General features: G+C 38.7%; 1 protein-coding gene across 1 annotated transcript in view; it reads left to right on the top strand.

Annotated features, from left to right (window-relative positions):
* Positions 1 to 19646, top strand: part of LOC149078731 (uncharacterized) — a 146881-nt gene that overhangs the window by 106500 nt on the left and 20735 nt on the right. Inside the window, exons 44-46 of the mRNA XM_089240455.1 lie at positions 2175 to 2213; positions 3574 to 3594; positions 17100 to 17453. Of these exons, the coding sequence (XP_089096581.1) occupies positions 2175 to 2213; positions 3574 to 3594; positions 17100 to 17453 (414 nt within the window). The remainder of the gene's footprint in view (positions 1 to 2174; positions 2214 to 3573; positions 3595 to 17099; positions 17454 to 19646) is intronic.

Genomic DNA, 19646 nt, shown 5'->3' on the forward strand with positions numbered 1-19646 from the left:
GTCACGGGCCTACTTCATTCTACTACTACCACTTAAATGCTCTGGCGTGGTGTCACGGGTCATTTAAGTAATCTGTAAATGTGCCGCTTAGTTCATTTTTATAAAATTAGGTTTGAGAGGGCAAGTCACATCAGATAATCTTCAGGGCCACATTTGGTCCGCGAGTCAAGGGTTTACCATATATGGCTTAAAGGGTGGGTCGCAATGCATTTCTTAAAGAGAAATTTTGAGTTCCTACAAGTTCTTACATTTTGAGTTCTTACAAGTTACTAGTTCAAGTAGTATTGAAATTAACAGATATTGATTATAATAACATATAAATATATGTTCTTGCGAAATTTTAATTTTTTTAAATGTTTTTTACATTTAAAAAAAAAATTTCGTGTGGGGGGGGGGGGCAGCACGCACACGAGCGCCCTCCCTAGCCCCTCTCCCACGTACGTTTCTGATCCCACCAGTATGCGTTAGGAGGTAGGGGGGCAGTGCTGACGAAATTTTGCTGACAAGGGGAGGGAGGGGGTTAAAAATGGCTAAAACTTTGCTGACGTAATACTTGAACGGCCCCTAAACAATGATATAGAGGTCAGTTATTCGCTGTAGTGATAACACTGACGCACAGTGCGCAGAAAAAAGTTTTTTTTGTTCAAAGTCGTTAAAAAAAGCGAAATACGGAACAGCGATTGGTTGTAGCGATAATACTGGTGTCACACTTGGCAAAAAGATGATAAATAAGTCGGCCTGGGTTTCCAGGAGCCCTAACGATTAATAAAATATTTCATTATATTCTTGTGCAGTTCAGTCTTAACGGGGGAGGGAGCATCGGTCCCTCAGATTAAATAATAACCACAATTATTTTGAACACACATTAATTCTGAAAAATTTTACTCTATCACAATTCCGATTTTTTCTCGTCATTAATTCTGAATTTTCAGTTTAGGATACGGGAGGCTTCTTCATTCTCATTATTTCCTCGCATCTTCGAGAACTAATTATCTATATAAAAAATATTATTTTGGGGAATTCTCGGGAAATAACGGGTAATCAAAGTTCCGAAATGACAAAAAATTTGAGACTACTACTCACGAAATGAATTAGGTAACTTATTTAGCACAAAGGTCTCGAATTTTTTTCCAGTCGCGAGCACTACCTGTATCCATCATCAAACGAAGAGCACCCGTACGGCAAGTTTAACATACGAATGCATGAAATTACGATGACTTCCATCCTTCAATGCAATTCCCCCAAGGTGTTTGATTGGAACTTTGACCAAGTGCTTGTGAGCACAGAATCGGACTTGAGCATAGAGCACTCTGGATACTTCAAGGAGCACCATGGTGCTCGCGAGTATCGGGTTGAAGATGCCTGACTTAGGGCGTATTATGGGCAACACTAATATGCTAATACTAATATTTTCAGTTTTTATTAAACAGATAATACAAAAATTCCCTGTGCAACATATTATACATATGTAATTCAGTGTTTCTTAACGTGAAGCCATATTGCCTCCTTGCAATTCTGGGATATTCTAAAGGCTTAATGAGGGAGAGGGGTCGTCACAGAGAGCCGTCGAAAAAAATTCTGTTGCGTAGAAATAAAGCTTTTAGGAGACATGTTGGAAAAATCGTGCCTATTTTCACATTCAAGCAGAAACGCTCAAAAACCAGGACCGTCTCAACGCGTGAGTACATCCAGCCATGACCCAGAGGGCCTCATGTCCCTGTGAGGCCTACGTGATGAGATCTGTACCATGCTTTCCGGGAGTAAGTGTGTTGATGTGTAAGCCGTAACTTCCAGCTCATTACGGGGCCTCCGAGAATATTTTATTTTTCCTGGGAGCTGATACCGTTGAGACGACCCTTCATAGAGCTCACCCTTTGAACCCTAGCCCAGGAGTCCCAAAATCGACCTTCTTTGTAAAGCAATCTTGATATAACTTTACTTTGTTTGCTTTACTTTACTTTTTGCTTGTAAGCTATTCCTTTCAAGCAAACGAATGTTCATGAGCTTGAAATGGCTAATGGATTCAGAGCTTGTAACAAATGAGGTGACGTTGACTAGAAAAATAATCTGAAATAAATAAAACATTTTGTGTTTTTGTATCAATTACTTTTCCATTATATTTTAATCTTAACGTAATATTCAGTTGTTGTAGTTTTCATTTTGTACTTTTCTAGGAATTCCACCTGAATGTACAACTACGACTCCAACTCCTAGTAAGTTCTGCAATTATTCAAAATTCGTCATAAAAGCATACACTTCTATTTCTTTACTTCAAATTTTTGAAGTAAAAAATAATTTTAGGGAGATAAAAAATTTTACGTTTCAAACACATAATGTAAAGAAGGAAATCTGCATTTTTATACTACTGATGATGCACATTTAAACTGCACAGTAAATAAGATATTTATTCTGATCTATCATCACAGGCTGCCCCAAATTTTTTGCCCATCGGATAGCTCTGCAACCGTTGACTTTAAACTCTCTCAAACTTTTAATTATAAAACTTTTCAACTGACATGCAGCTATTCATATATATCATTATACAGGGTGATCAGAAAAGATGAGAAAAACTTTAAGAGGTGGTAGTACACACCATGGTCCCCACATCCTGTATCGGTGCCCCCAGGCTGGGATCCTTTGCGGGCCCCTCGGTCAGACTTTGAACTGGCCCCCTTCTGTAGTTAATTTATAGCGTGAAAAAGCAATAAAATGATGATAACCGTCCCGGGCTCCAGGGCTAGAGCCCTGTCAGCCCCCCCATGTGGGGACCATGGTACACACACACACAAAAAAAAATTTGCCTCTGCGGCAGTTCCGTTTGCAAATCCGTAAACGGAAGAGACATTCAGAAATATCTTGTATGGTTAGTACACCCCCCCTACTCCCAGGTGCCACAGTCTCTGTCCTTCTTGTAGCGGAAACATTCCACTGAACCACAGCCTCCTTGACTCGGAGCTATCTTCTCATCATGACAACGGTCTTTGAAGCTCTCATTCTTCCAATGTCACGAGTGTTTAGGTCAGTTTACAAACATCAAGTAATTTATTAGTTACGTAAATTTTATGTCGTTAAGTACTTCAAACTGCATGCAGACGTTAAGGACCGTTTACACACGGGTTCAGTTGTTAAGTTAACAAGCAGCAAGTGAATAGAAACAGGCTAATTTTCTTGATTAAGTATGTGCCAGTGGGCACGGCCTCTTATTAAGCGATGTGAAAATATTGACTACTTGATTATTCACATTTGAACAGTTTTTTAAGCACTTGACGACTTAGAAGTTAGGTAACTTTTAAGTCGCCAAGTGCTTCAAAAATTGCTCCAATGTGAGTAACCAAGTATTCATTGTTAAAATTTAGAAGTGACTTGAAATTTAGTTAACTTAGACAGCCCTCTCAGAGAGCCGTTACAGAAGCTGTTAAAAAAGTCTTAGACTCGTGCCCGGCGTCAGATCTTTTCCATTCGGCAATTTAATAAACTACTAAACTACTTGACGCGTGTAAACGGGCTTTTATTTGTAAATCCAACGATCAAGTATTCGTCGATGTTACAGTCACATGGTTTTTTTTTTTTCAGCTGTTGGCAATACACCATCAGGTAAGTGTATTTCGTTGTAAAATTAAATTATGTATCTTTTCCCCCGTATAAAATCTCATTTTATACGCCAAAAGAGCTGAATCTTGATATCTTAGGAATTTAAATTTTAAAATTTATCTGAAACAGACATTAGAAGTGACAAACCAGTTATTAATTGAATAGATAGCTTGTTAAGCTTGCAAAATTAGGAACAAATCCTAATTTTGCAATGGTAAATAAAAATCTACTATTCATAATGTTTATAAATGATTTTTGAATGGCGATCACGAGAAAGATGAGAGTTTTCCTTCTCTGCCCCAGTAAAGTCAAAGAAGGTCCACAAATCAGAGGTCGTACATTATTCCCAGATTTTTCCTCTCTTTTGCCTTCGAAAATTTCCCTTCTTTAAAGGGGAATCCCGTACATTTTTATGTGGTAAAGTTGGTGGTTGTGCAAAGCTCGCAACTAAGACATTACTTACAGCATTCCATATAACTCGACATACCATCTTTGAAAAAAATAGCATCCCACCATAACGGAAAAAGGTCACCACCTGAAAGATGATCACAACATATAAAATGTAACTCTTTGTGATGTAGATTTTGCTTAATGTTTGAAAATCTCATTTTGATCATTTGATCACTTTTGTCGCACCACGGTCATTTTCTGCACACGAGGGCTAACTAGACCGGCACCTACAATTTATTGTCGATTCCGAACGGCAGGCTTGTTTTTATACTGATAGAGAGATTGGTGGATTCTCTAACCCTTCGGTCGGGGACTCCCTTCGGTAGCAATTTTTTCTGTTGAAATCTTATTTTTATTGAACAGCCCGGAACAAACAAAACAGACGAACAAAGCTAAAGTAAAACGTTATTGAAATTTCAGTTACTTGAAAATATCAGAAAATTAGATCAAACTTTTAAAACCTATGATAAGTGAACGTGTTCTCACAATGATTGAGCACTATTTTTCACATTGTCGTACATCTTTGAAAAAGTTTCTCTTTATCATCTTCAATTTTTCTGCAAATTTTGATCAAATAATGTCAATTGTGATGTCGGCGATGTGATCCAATGTTATGTTTCGGGTGAGAATGATCTGTGCGATGCTTTCCTGTGTTATGCAATGTCTGACGAGCAGAAGATTTCTGCTTGCTGCAGGACCATATTTGTGGCAAAGGTTTCTTCTTTTTGATAATGTAATAATAGTATGTACCAGATGCAGTGAGAACTATCAGTATCAGCGCAACAAGAATGTACGGCCAAATTACACGGTCACGTCTTACGTCTCGCATTCGTGGAATAACAGTCAAGAAAAATAAATTAGAGATTTAAAAAAAACAAAATTTAAAGATTAAAAAAAAGAAGAAGATATCAACAGATGTGAAGAGCCGGAATCGAACCCGTAACCTCTGGATTGCGAGTGCTACGCTCTATTGACAGTACAAGAACTCGTTGCCAACGTGCGTTTTTATTAAACAGCGCGAATCGGTCACGAGAGAGTAGCTTATTCCACGCATGCGCTCTAGGATATTCGTTGCTCCGTGTTCCGAAATCAATATAGCCACTAATACCCCCCAACTTTATTTTCTTACACGGCCAATGACGTGCTGACATGCTCCCCAACCACCGCCATCACCACAACCCATCTGCTTCTCAAAACTTAATCGTAAATCTTATTCTACGGAACGGGTTTTGAAGAAAAAGAAAGCGATTCACTTTTTATGATGAATTTTCTTTGCTTCACCAACTTTCACTCTTACGTCGCTATAGAAGTTTCACTTCAAAAAAAGGAGTGAGAAAATGCAACCACCACCACCACACACCCCAAATTTGTGCATGCAGTGCCTATAGGGTTGAGAAGGGGTGTGTACGCTGGATCTGCTTTGGGGGAAGGGGGCACAAGGAATTTCTGTCAGAGAAAATTCTAAGTTACCAACTTTCATAAAGCCCTTATGTTAACAGAATTTAATTGAAATAGCATAAAAATAGCGTTTCCTTCCAATAATCTTCAATTTAATAATAATATTTAATTTCAATAATAATAATAATAATAATAATAACAATCATTAATTTTAATACTACTAATAATAGTAAACCTTAGTTTAATAATAGTATTTTTGGAAAATCTTTATAGTTATTTTCAATCAAGCTAAACTCTTTACAAAAATATTTAAAACATTTTAATGTTTTTGGTCGAGACGGAGAAGACCCGAAAACCCTTATGCCTCATCCGTTTTTGTACGCCTCTGTCCCTAACATTAGCTAAACGTAAGGCGCCTGCAAAATATACAGCGAGTCCCTTGTTCTCAACCTGTGACCAGAAAACAAATTAGCCGCCCAAAGAGACCTCCAATCGTTGAAAAAAAGGATAGGAAATAGCATTTTTTGTTTGATATAGCAATTATGATAAGTTCATATTTGCGCTCAAAAATGGCGGTTAAGTCAGCCTTGATTTCTTGGAAATCCATATGAACAGAATTAGCACATTACTCGTGATAGCGAGATTTACGTTATTAAGGGTATCATCATCATCTGATATTCTCATGTTGTACGACTGCACTTGCTCTAGATCAGAGGATCTTAACCTTTAGTGTTCCCTCAGACCTTTTTTGGAGATGCGATGAAGGCCACAGACACCGCTAAGAAATCATATTTTGCATGAAATAATTTAAAATCAATAAGTTTACTATTTTCTCATTCAAACTCACAGATTCCCGAAACCTGTACACCACAGATTTAGAACCTATGCTATAGGTTCACGATTCACGTTCAAAATTTCAACCAGTGAGATTCGAAAAATTTTATATAAATCGAAAACTTATTTCATACTAACAGGGCTGGGGAGATTCAAGGAAAAACCCCACAAAATTGCTATTATTATATTACTAGCTATAATACCCGGGTTTTCTTCAATGAGGCTTTTTAGATCACGCGATAGCTTCCTCTTTTTTGAGGGTCATGCAAACCGTGTCTAAGTTAACCAATAAGGCGACTTCCTGCACGACTCATGAAATAAACAAATCTAGATTTAAAGAAACGTAGAAATTAATATACACTGCTGGCCACCGTAAATGCAACACCCTGAAGGAAGCATGCAAATAATATGAAATTTACAACATGCATTAGCGGAGGTGAGATATGCAAATAATTAGAATTTCAGCGCAGACGCACATCACGCGCGCCTGTGGCGCCACTTCAAAACGCTATTTAAGGCTTGGAGTTTTCGACGATTTGAAGTACGGCAATCGTGTTTTTCTTGTGGTTTTTTCAAAAAAACGATCATCTTTTGATCAAGTATCCGAGTTCGACAGAGGAAGGATAGTGGCCTACCGAGATTGTGGATTATCTTTCATTGAAATCGGTAGTCGTGTTGGACGAAACCAAACAACTGTAATGCGGATATGTGATCGTTGGATGCAGGAGGGTACGACGGACCGACGTGTTCGATCGCATCCACCTCAGTGCACCACTTCACGTGATGACAGGCGTATTGTGCGTATGGCAGTGACGGATCGCTCAGCCACATCACGAACCATAGCACAGCACATTCAGTCTGTACCGCATCATCCAGTGTTTGCGCGTACCATTCGACGCCGTTTACAGCAGAGTGGTCTGTCCGCAAGACGTCCATTGCTTCGTCTACCCTTGACGCAGAACCACAGACGTCTCCGCCGCCAATGGTGCGATGAAAGAAGGATGTGGACGGCACAATGGAATGAAATTGTCTTTACTGACGAGTCACGCTTCTGTTTGCAACACCACGATGGTCGGATTCGAGTCTGGAGACACCGTGGAGAGAGGATGCTGTACAGCTGCGTTATGCACCGCCACACTGGTCCTGCACCGGGTATTATGGTATGGGGTGGTATTGGATATCACTATCGCACTCCTCTAGTACGCATTGCCGGTACTTTAAAAAGCCAGCGCTACATCTCCGAGGTGTTGGAGCCAGTTGTCCTTCCTTACCTTCAGGGCTTGCCCACAGCCATATTTCAACAGGATAATGCGCGACCACACGTGGCACGCATTGTCCAAAGGTTCTTCGTCAATCGCCAGATTGAATTGCTTCCCTGGCCAGCTCGCTCTCCGGATCTTTCGCCGATAGAAAACATGTGGTCCATGGTTGCTCAACGATTGACCCAGATTACATCCCCAGCTGCCACGCCAGATCAACTTTGGCAACGCGTGGAAGCTGCTTGGTCTGCTGTACCCCAAGAACACATCCAAAGTCTCTTTGAATCAATGCCGAGGCGTGTGGCAGCGGTGATCTCCAACAATGGCGGCTACTCTGGCTACTGATTTTGGCAGGAACCACACTTCACAGAAGTCTATAAATTTAATCATTTGATGCTTGGTCAACATGTTATCTACAAAATAAATATTGTTGCGATATCTCTTGTCTTTCTTGGTGTTGCAATTTGGGTGGCCAACAGTGTATATATATATATATTTTCCCCTTTATTAAGGGTCGCTCAGTATTTCGATCCCCCCCCCCCGAAGTTATCCATCTGCCAGTTTCAGCTTCCAAAAATGCGTAATTAAAGCTGTGGAATTTTTTCGATGTACTTTTTACGGGCCCCTGATGAATTTAAAATATCTTACTCGACATGAATTTATGCAGTTTGAATATCAAAAGACAATACGGACATTAATTTTCATGCTTGAGAAGATATAAATAAAAATTGGAATCAATGTTATTTTGCATGAATATCCAACTCAAAAGTAATTACTTCATATTTAATCTCCTGGGCTTCGTATATCTCTAAGCGAACTCAATATTTCAAAAATCGAGAATTCAATACAAATTTTAAAATTATTGATGTAGTGAAAAACACTACCAAATTTTCGCATTTCTACAGTAATATCAGCAATTTTAATACTGATTTCTATGAGGATCATCCTTTTCCTGACCCTCAAAGCGATGATGATTATGACGTCATTCAAAAAACCTCATTACTGGGAGAATTGGAAATGTGGCAAACCATTATAAAGGCAGAAACTATTATACATATAGTAACAGGATTAGAGAAGTGACAAACCATTGTAAAGGCATAAACACGTCTGAAACGCATTGCTAGGGAACCACGATAACCAAAGTAAACGTTCGGAAAGTAATTGTTGAGGCCCAAAAACCATTGTTGCCCGACAATTTTTTGCCCTGCTATGACGAAATTGTAAAGTAGCCTATCGTTCAAGTCGGGTCCCATTTGGTACATATGTAAAATTTGGTGACGATCGTTCTAAAATTGTAGATTTGTATAGAGAACACACACACGCAGAAAATCAATTTTATTTTACACTAGCTGATACCCGGCGACGTTGCCCGCCCCATAAAAAATTTATGTATGTATAGCTTATTAATTATTTCTTAATCAAAAAAATTTCTCCATCAAGTAAGAAAAAATTACTTTTATTTTTTAATATTTTAATTAAAAACTTCAGGCAATCGCTTGTGGATACACAATATATATTTTTTTTCCATCTGGTGTGTAGATGCCAAATTTTTGGGATTACCAACACGCGACGTAAAGCTGTCCGTGTAAAAATCAGGGCTCAAGTAGGTTGATAACTGCCACTGGTAACGACTGGCCTTGCGCTTTGTTGATTGTCATGGCAAAAGCTAAACGAATCGGGAACTGTAATCGCTTGAAAGTGAATGGCATTTCTTCAGTGATAATTGGGATACGTGGAATGAAGACGTCTTCTCCTCCAGCACATCCAGCTAGAATCGTTGCTTCAATAATGTAATTGTGCAATTTCTTCACGCAGAGTCTGCTGCCATTGCAGAGTGTATCGGCGTCTCCAAATTTCTTAAAAGCATTATAGGTGCTCCGACTTTGAGGGTCAAGTTGTGTGGTGGCACATCCGGAATATCCAAAGAGTTTAGAAATTCTGCAGGATACAGAACTGTCTGCGCTTTGTCTGTGACAGTGTCAAGCGATTTGTAAGATGTGGTGTCTTCCGGAATAATTTTTAGGATGTTTTCATTGATCTCATTTTTCGTTGCCAGAATCGCTCTCTCACAAAGCCACTCATGGTTTCGGTGATTTTGTTGAATGTTTGGGAAGACTTTGTCTGCAAGTTCTTGAACTGAATTTAACAACTGTCAAAATCCATTTGGGAACGCGTAATCAGTCCAGTGTTTGGGTATACGGGAATTCTTCCATTGCCAGGTTTGATCAACTGATGTGAAAATGATAGCAGTGCTGAGTCATTTTGCAGTTGAACTCGCATGTTGGTGGATAATGATAATTTTTTAACTTCGTGCCAGAGTGCTGATGATTTGAGGCAAGCATTGAGTTCATCAGTTGGCGTTGAACATTTTTATTTCCAGTTTTGTCAGTGACGTCATACGTCCAGCTTGTGCAGCGAATATTATTCAAACGCCTTTTAAGCATTTTTTAGTTTGAAACTATACCTCTACGATGGGTGGTTGATGAGATAAAGACCGCATTAGCACTTACAGGATACCCTGTATATAGAATACCCGGCGCTCTTCCCGGGTTTTCTTCAATTACTGGGAGGATTGGAAAAGTGACAAACCGTTATAAAGGAGTAAACTGTTATAATAACAGAATTAAAGGTGCGACAAACCATTGTAAAGGCATATATTCCCGTCTGAAACGCATTGTTGGGAACCACGGTAACCAAAGTAAACGTTCCGAAAGTGATTGTTGAGGCCCCGAAACCATTGTTGCCCGACAGTTTTTCGCCCATTTCGGGCATTTGCCCAGCTCTGACGAACTTTTAAAGTAGCCTACGGTTCAATCCCGTACCTGTTTGGTATATATGAAAAATCTGGCGACGATCGGTCTAAAACTGTAGATTTGTATAAAGAGCATACATACATACTTTCACATTTATATATAAGATATATAGGTTCACAGTGTTTAAGCTAAATACGGTAAATTCCATAATTCCAAACTTTATTGTTCGTGTTTTTCCGAATGTAACAGATTTATACTGTTGAGATATCCGAATCTAAAACAGTGGTGATCACATGATGGGTTATTGTCGACAAATAGCAACTGTCCATAATTTATTCTTTCAAGAGTAAGATATCCACAATATGTTCATAGCGAACGTTGTGAATGGTAGAGAAAAATAAATGGATATTTCAAAAATCTTCAGGAAACTGAAGTTCTTGTTGATGCTGATGATTTGTGGTTTCTCAACGGTTTCATCTCAACTGCAGGAATTCTTATTCCAGTACCAAATTACGGAATTACACATATCTTTTGATGAGAATGAAGAAGGACCAGCATCATTGGATTCACTGGATAACATAAAAATAGGTTTCGACTATTTTGGACACAACGTTGAGGTATCGGCCAGTAAACTTCCAGAATCATTGATGAAGAGGACCACGGTTGAAATACACAGGAATGGTACAAAGCACGTCGGACCTTTCAGAGGTAAATTTTATGAGTGTGAAAACGACAAATATTCTGTCTCGGGATACTTAACGGACAGCGGCAATTTTGAGGGGATAATCGCAATGCAGAATGCTACATACAACTTGGTACAAGTTACCACGTATTTTAACTGTATGCGGTCAAAGACGATAGTTCACAGGGATCTTGATATCAAACCAACGGGAACTCCCAATAGTTTGAGTAACTGACATTTCATGGCCATAAACAAATATTTTTCAAAGTGATCATGAACAGAAAAGCATCAATGTTTCAAGCTCGAGACTTACAAATACTAAAGACATCATTAGAATATCTGAAGATGTAAAAATGACAAGAAAACAAACCTCGAATTCTCATAATATTCTGGTGTGTAGAGTTGAGATGATCGGCGATGCAGGATTTTACGAACAGAAGAAGGAAAATGCTCTTCAATACATGTATCTGATGTTGCACGAAGTCGACAAGGCATTCCGCACTACAGATTTCGGAAATGACATCGTCCGAATACTACCTGGGGAAACTCAATATTTACGAGAGCAAGAATGAACCGGACTATCCGTTTAGTATGGATCTAAGTGACACGAATGCATATTTACACGACTTCAGAGCTATTTATGGTAATAATCATCATGCATATAACTCTTGTTTGACATATGCAGTCACTAGATACAGGTTAGCAGGTCCTCGGGGAATAGCAGATGTGGGAGGCATCTGCTCGAAACGTGGAGGAAAATTTGGTATCGTAAAAACTAATCCGGATGTAATTTTGAAGTACATTTTTATCCATGAATTCGGTCATTCTTTTGGAGCACCTCATGATACAGAAGAAAATGCTACTTGCCAGCCATATGGAATATACAACTATGTTATGGTAGGAGGAGGGTCATATGGGGAAAATCAGTATCGCTTCTCGCCATGCAGTCTCGATAGCATGCATCCTATGCTCAAAGATTATGTAAGAGAATGCATGAAGCCCATTTCTCCAGAATGTGGAAATGGAATGAGAGAGGGTAGTGAAGAATGCGACTGTGGCCCCGATGAACATGTATGCCAGAGTTTGGACAGATGCTGTACTCCGAAATGGGGCAACAAGAATGGAGGTAAAGAATGCACCTACCGCCGTAGTAAAGGTTATACTTGCAGTGATAAGTCCGTTCTGTGCTGCACGAATTGCACAATATCAGCCCGTGGAAAGAATTGCTCTAGAGAAAATTTTGGATGTATTGTAGGGAAATGTGACGGTGTATTGAAAAGCTGCTGGAACAAGACCGAAGAGAAAGACGGAACAAATTGCTCAGATAGTCGTGGAGGAATCCATACATGTTTTTCAGGCTTCTGCAACAGCAGCTATTGCCGAGATCACGGAGCTGATACATGCATATGCAAAGACGTATGGCGATGCAGAGTTTGTTGTTTGAAAGATGGAAAATGCATAACAACCGGAGAACTAGGATTCGTACCACGTGGAGTCACACCAAAGTTACCCTATGGAACAATATGTGGACCTAAACTCCAGTGTAATGGATATGGGGGTTGTACTTCACCCACAGGAGAATATCCAAATGAAGCTGTAGTTTGGCCGTACATTCTTGTGCTGATACTGATAGTTCTCACTGTATGTGGTGCATACTATTACTACATTATCAAAAAGAAGAAACCTTTGCCACAAATATGGTTCTGCAGCAAACAGCAATCTTCTGCTCGTCAGGCATTCATAACACAGGAAGGCATCGCACAGATTGTTCTCACCCGGAACATAACATTGGATCACTTCGCCGACATCACAATTGACATTATTTGATCAAAATTGGTAGAGAAATTGAAGATGATAAAGATAACAATTTGCAAAGGTAGGTGTAACGACACTGTGAAAAATAATGCTGAATCATTGAAGAACACGTTCACTTATCATGGGTTTTAAAGGGTTGATGAAATTTTTTGATATTTTCAAGTAAGTGAAATTGTGCACTAATATAATTACAGAAAACGCTGGATAATAGATGGATAAAACTGCTCGCAACCCCGGTCTGATGCAAACCATCTTACTTGCGTTATCTCAAATGAAGCAGGGTTGTGTTGGAAAAACCTTAGCAAAGATTTCTAACAGCTCTCCCCTGCCTCGTACTTGCGTCTCAAATCTCTCGCGTCGAATTGAAAGAACGAATGTTTTATTTTGGTGTTAGTTTTTTTTCCTAGTACCCATGTCATACCATCCAAAAATGTGACTTTTGAGCAGCTTCACGCCGTAAGTTATTCAGTTCAAAATGTGTTTGCTGCCGTTGACGTCTGAGCGCAAATCCATGCACATGCCGCATATTTTGCCGTCAGAATGCCTCGCGCTTTCTTTTTTTTTTGTGTTGTTTTCTTCGAAACTACGTAGTTTTTATCTTACGATTGAATGATCGACGATTGCGTGTACCCAAAACGTCGATTATTCAACCGTATTATCAAACCCAAAAGGTATTTCATTTCTAGTTTTTATCTTCGCAACTACCATGGTATTGTAGTAGTGTGTGTGTGTGTGTGTCTCCCTCTCTCACTATATATATATATATATATATATATATATATATATATATATATATATATATATATATATATATATATATATATATATTATGGATTTTGCATCAATTATGTGGGTGGTGTGAGGGGGTGGTACATATGCATAGTCTGAAAATCACAATATGTGTACATCAACAAACACTCCTTTAAAGATTTTCGAAGTCTCCAAACACCATGCGAATACGAATTTGAAGGGCTTACAAAATTTCACGAATTATATATCCACACGGATTATAACGCGAAGAAGCTATCCACTTCAGAATGATATTGGATGCTGAAGTGCTGTAATAATGCTAATAATAAAAATGTTTCACTCCAAAAACTTCGAACTAATAAATTCAGACTAATCACGTGAATATGAGTTGAACCAACATCACCTATACAACAAGGCCTCCGCACGGAGCTTGTGACGTCAATGAGGAAGGCCATTTCTCGTATTACTATTGGATATACTGCAAAAAAAGTTAAATATATCGCATGCGTCAGCCTGCTATATCCAATGGCAATAGATGAAATGGCCTTCTTCGGTGACGTCACGAGCTTCGTGTGGAGGCCTTGTTCTATCGGTGGTGTTGGTTGAACGGGCGTTTGATGCGTTTAAAATTTGCAAATCTCATGATCAAAGTGTGAATTTGATGTCATTGGTCGACACCATCTCTTCACTCGGATCAAGTGGTTTTGAATGTTCTATGCCTCGGTAAAATACATTGCTTGAGCTGAATTTAAGGGAATATTTCTATTTATGAGTGTATTCTGGAGGATTCTCAGGAATCATCTTGTCAAGGCCGGATTAATAACGAAGCAAAATAAGCACACGCTTTGGGAATCAAAAAAACTGTCAACTGTTTTACTGTTGTTTAATGTCACAGTATAGAAAATTACATCCGAGGATATTCGCTCAAAATACAAAAAATGGAAACACCAAATAGCTATTTAAAGGCAAATATAGCCACTCAGTAGTTCGAGCGACGACAAAGATAGGGTGTCAGTGGACATATCATTCTACATAAACACTCCCTCTCGGGCAGTTTAGTCGGCGATGCTCAGGTTCCCCCGCCCCTCCCTCTCGAAAACGGGTGGAAACTTCGCTTGTCCGCTGTGGTATAGGAGTAGATTTATTTTTCAATTTCCACAAATCCATTCAGGCAAGTTATCTAAATTATTTGTTGTGAACTATTCGAATAGTGCCTAATGACTTCAAATTAATGACGGTGAAAATCGAGTGAAACTGCCTATAGAGTACCACGGGGGCCATTTCAAAGTACTTTGTCACTGTTTTACTTGTTGATCATTCCTGAAATTAGATTATGCCCAGAATATTTCATATTATCCTACGATTCCACGATACCCGCTCTCCCTATGTGTCCGCAGTCTTAGAGTATCGTTACTTTAACCGACTTTGACCCACATACAGGGAGACAATGGGAAAATATTGCATTTATGCTATGCCCGTTGAATATTGAAGGATCCAACACACCCCGCTTTCCATCTCAGAGAGATATCTAATCGTTCCCGAAGGATGGGTGTATCCAGAAATATATTAATTTATGTGAAAATAACAAACAACGATATTTCATATATACAATAAAGAATCTGGAATAAAAATTGTAATCGTAACATCGTCTACAATTAATCAGTCCGTATTCATACCATTGTGCTTATGTAGACAATCGCACAAAAATCTTGTCTTGTATATGATAGAATCTAGAATTGAATTTATTCAATCTGGAATATTCCAATCTCATTGATTTTCAATATAAGCAATCGCGCCGAAATAAGATATAAATTGGTGTCTATAAGACCAGCGCCTCCATTCCATTCACACCCGCCAGTAGTGAACAGTCTGACACTTGTCTCCTTGGCCGTAAATTATATTTTTATTAGGTGTCGGTGAAACAGCTGATGCTTGTCTTTTTGGCCGTAAACTATACTTTTTAATAGGTATCCGTGCTACCACTCTTGTTGCTCCATAAGAGGGTATGCTATGCATAAAATCAAATAGTTTTATCAACACAAAACTTTGGTCTGGTGGTATCTGAAAGTTCTGTCTACTTAGTCTTCTCTGGTCCTTAGTGAAAAACATTGAACGCGTCGTTTAAATGACTATGACGTTGCATTGCATCTAGTCTACCGAAAATAACAAAATGAGAGAGGCACACAGACCTAGATCAATTAATTCAAGGAAAACCACTCATTGGAATTTATGTTGAGGGCATTGGAAGTCTTGCAAAGGAAAGCTTTTTTAGCAGCAATCTGACTCTAAGCACATGCAGGCTCCTCATACGGGGGAGGGGGGGGGGGTGGCACGGTAGCACAGGGTGATAAGATACTGGCCTGACGTACCGTCGGATGTTTTTAAATCAGCCGCCCCACCCGGGCACGACCTGGGGGTCTCAAGAGAAGAGGGCCTCAGAAAAACGGGAAGTAGTTGATTTTTCGAGAATTTTCCAGGTAGGGTCTCAGAAAAATCACTTGGTCCGAGGGCCCATGATGCCCTTAAGATGGTCCTGGCATGGCCCCCCTCATCCAGGAGTAGGGCCCCCTAGGCTGGGATTCCCCCCCCCCCCGGTCAGACTTCTCACGGGTCCTTCTATAGTTCATTTATAACGTTAAAAAGCAAAAAATGGGGAGAATTGTCTCCGAGCCCTCTCAGCCCCGGCCTTGTGGGGGCTATGGGTAAGGAATTAAACTACTTCTCGTTTTTCTGAGAAGTTTTTCTTAGAAAAACGAGAAGTAGTTCAATTTTTCGAAAATTGGCTCTAGGTAGGGGCTCAGAAAAATCATTTCGCCCGGGGACCCATGACGCTCCTTAGACGGCCTTGCCAAGCGGAAGAGTCATTATCAATCAAAGATTCTAAAAATGTAGTCTTTAAAAAGTTTATGAGTTTTAGGACCACCAAAAATCCCTGTTCGCAGCTTCTTATTGTTCACTCCAGGAAATGTTTTACAAAAGGAAGCGCTCTTACTTTTATTGAGTGACCAAACGAATTGCTTTACTCTAAGCCAAGTTCCATATACAGTGGTGGGAGAGTTATATTTTTTCTATCAACCCAGCGCTCTGTAAAAATATCATCCCTTCCTACAGTGAGCATTTTTCTTAAATGCAATTTCAATTATTTTTCAATGATCTCTATGTGCCTTACTATTCCACAAGCAAAATGAAACAGGTTACTTCATGCTATGCACGCTTTTTTGTCTAAGTAGGAAGTTCACCCTCTCAAGATCAATGGATACGTTTAGACTACTGATGTCTAATGATGTAAATTTAATAATGCGACAATATAGTGATAAAATCGGAAAATAATTCGAAAAATAAAAGTAAACACATTTTGCATAAAATAAGTGGCTTAAGATTACATTAACACCCGGAAAATATGTATTATTTACAAAAACTAGAGCCAATTCGACGAAACCAATACAAGTTTAAGAATCAGCATCTTTGGCAACTTTGTTTTCTTTCTCTCTCTCTATTTTTTTAGCAATGTTAGCAATATTTATAATTGCTAGTTTGAATGAAGACCATTCATCAATTTTTTTTCAGTCATTCACCGAACTAGTACTTCTCCTCGTGCCACGACTCCTACGATTTCTCCTCCTCCTGCTACGACTCATACAACTCCTGCCACGACTCATACGACTCCTGCAACAACTCACACAACTCCTGCGACCACTCACACAAGTCCTGCGACAACTCATACAACTCCTGCCACAACTCACATAACTCCTGAAACAGCTCATACAACTCCTGAAACAACTCACATAACTCCTGAAACAACTCACACAACTCCTGAAACAACTCACACAACTCCTCCTACCACGACTCCCACAACTATTCTTACCACGACTTCCACAGCTATTCATACCACGATTCCCACGACTCTTCCTACAAGCACGCGTAAGTAATTTTATCCTCATTATTTTTTATTTATAACGTTTGTGAATGAATTTTTCGCTTATCTATTTTTAGCAATGTGTGGTAAAGTGTAAACTTGGGTATCTTAGAACTGACTATGCGTCGCTCAAAGGTGATTCAAATGCATTCATACCTGTGCAATAATTAGAGCTCAATCTATTAATTAAGAAAAAAATCAAACATTAAAGTATACTAAATACCTATGGGAAGATATTCCTATTAGGAGAAAATAAATAAATGGGAAAACAACACACGTAGGTACTGTATATCCAAAATTACAATATATATCACGATTTTTATTCCTTGGTAATCAGCTCCCATTTCCCAATGATTTACAACTAAAAAGGGTTTTATGTTTAAACTTTGATTTTGCACTCGGGAGAGCGAACTTTTGTTATTTCGGGGATCAAATACCTGAAAAATAGGAACGTGTGAGTTGTAGAGAAGTACTATCACAAAAATATTATGCGATAAAGGTCATTTTATGACGTGAATACGATATTATCAGCATCGGGGTCGGGTTGATATTTAAGGTGCCAACTGCGTGACGACCAAGGCCCACACACTGAGCGGATGCGGGTCCGCATACCCTTTCACACGAGCACTAAAGATGCGGGCCGCCCGCATCTTTAGTTTGAAATTCCTGCATAAAAACTATTTTTTCGCAATTTTTATTATTTTTCTCCTTCACCCCTAATTCAGTGCCCATAGGCAGCCTAGAGCCATTCTTTGGTGGTTTAATCTAGAGCCCCATAGAATATGGGTATAAAGATGCCTTCAGTTCGATCACAAGCAGTAGATGGGAAAAATATCTTGAAATATTTTCAAAAGATTTTGAAAAGTCTTTTCGGAAAAAATATGAAAGAAAAATTCCGAAAACACATCCAATGTTCGAAAAATCCTATCTAAAAACATCCAAAACATCGATGTTCCAAGAGAAAAACTTCAGGAGATATCAAAGACTTTGCAAGTAGAAAAAAAGGGGAGGAGTGAGACTTTCGAATGTCTGTGCTTAGAAATATTCACATCACAATTCTGTCTTAGGCTGGTACTACACTATAAAACGTTGATAAAAATTATTTTATAAAACTTGAAAAATGTAACCAATAAACACATGTGTTACATTCGAGCGAACTTAACTGATCGGTCTATTGGTTGCATTTTTCAATTTTTTTAAACGAACTTTTATCAAACTTTTGTAGTGTCATTACACTATAATTCAGAGAAAATTCAGTTTTTTCCTGAAATTAATTACATTAATTATCCAGTAATAAATTTCAGTGAATTCTTTGACTTATTGATTAATGCATTTTCCAACTGGGGCTAATATTTAATTTTTGCTTTATATATATAATTTTTAATTAATTCAAAAACCAAACTAAAAAAAGTTACTACTTTTTAACAGTTTTTGAGATTTGGAAAAAAAGATACATTGAATAATTCTTCACTTATTGATTCTAGCCGTAACAACTATAAATTAACGTTTCTTTGACACTTGACTAAATTTTTTGAATTTTTTCCTATGTCATGTTCACGAAAGTATCAAATCTAAGCACCACATGCCGATTGCACGATGCACCAGTGTAAACAACCCGCGAAATAGTATAGGTAAATAATGGTATTTTTTCCTCAACCGAATCGGAAAACAAGTACGATCGCTAATCGAAAAAGAAACTTTTTGCAACTCAAATCTCGCGCGACACATTTCTGCAAGTGAAAACCTAGAGATGAGATGTCGAAATAATGGTATGAATGATTCATAGTTTTTAAGAATTGAAAAAATTTAATTTTTATCATCATTTCAATATTCCTGAATAATCAGTCAACGTGTTAATTTTATTCCATCAAGCACCCCAAAAAATGATCTCCCGCACCCCCAGTTAAGAAACACTGCTAAAGAATACCAGAGAATGTTTGCGAGGGCGAAAAGAACGAGAAGAGGATTCTCTTGTATTACATTGAAGATACGTGTATTAGAGCAGCGGTTCTCGACCGGTGCTCCGCGGAGCCCTTGGGACTCCGTGTGCACTCCCCTGAGGCTCCGCGGCTAGGACCGCTCTAGGAAAATAACCTAAAGAAAACCAGTAAGTTTGAAAAAATAATAATTATAAATATTTTTACATAATGAAAATAAATAAGTAACTTCGATGAATAAATAAAAAATGTTCCTATGGG

Source organism: Pholcus phalangioides, unplaced genomic scaffold, assembly GCF_987345545.1.
Source record: "Pholcus phalangioides strain wild (caught in Gottingen) unplaced genomic scaffold, Ppha-v1.0 ptg000013l_1, whole genome shotgun sequence".
In the NCBI taxonomy this organism is placed as follows: Eukaryota; Metazoa; Arthropoda; class Arachnida; order Araneae; family Pholcidae; genus Pholcus; species Pholcus phalangioides.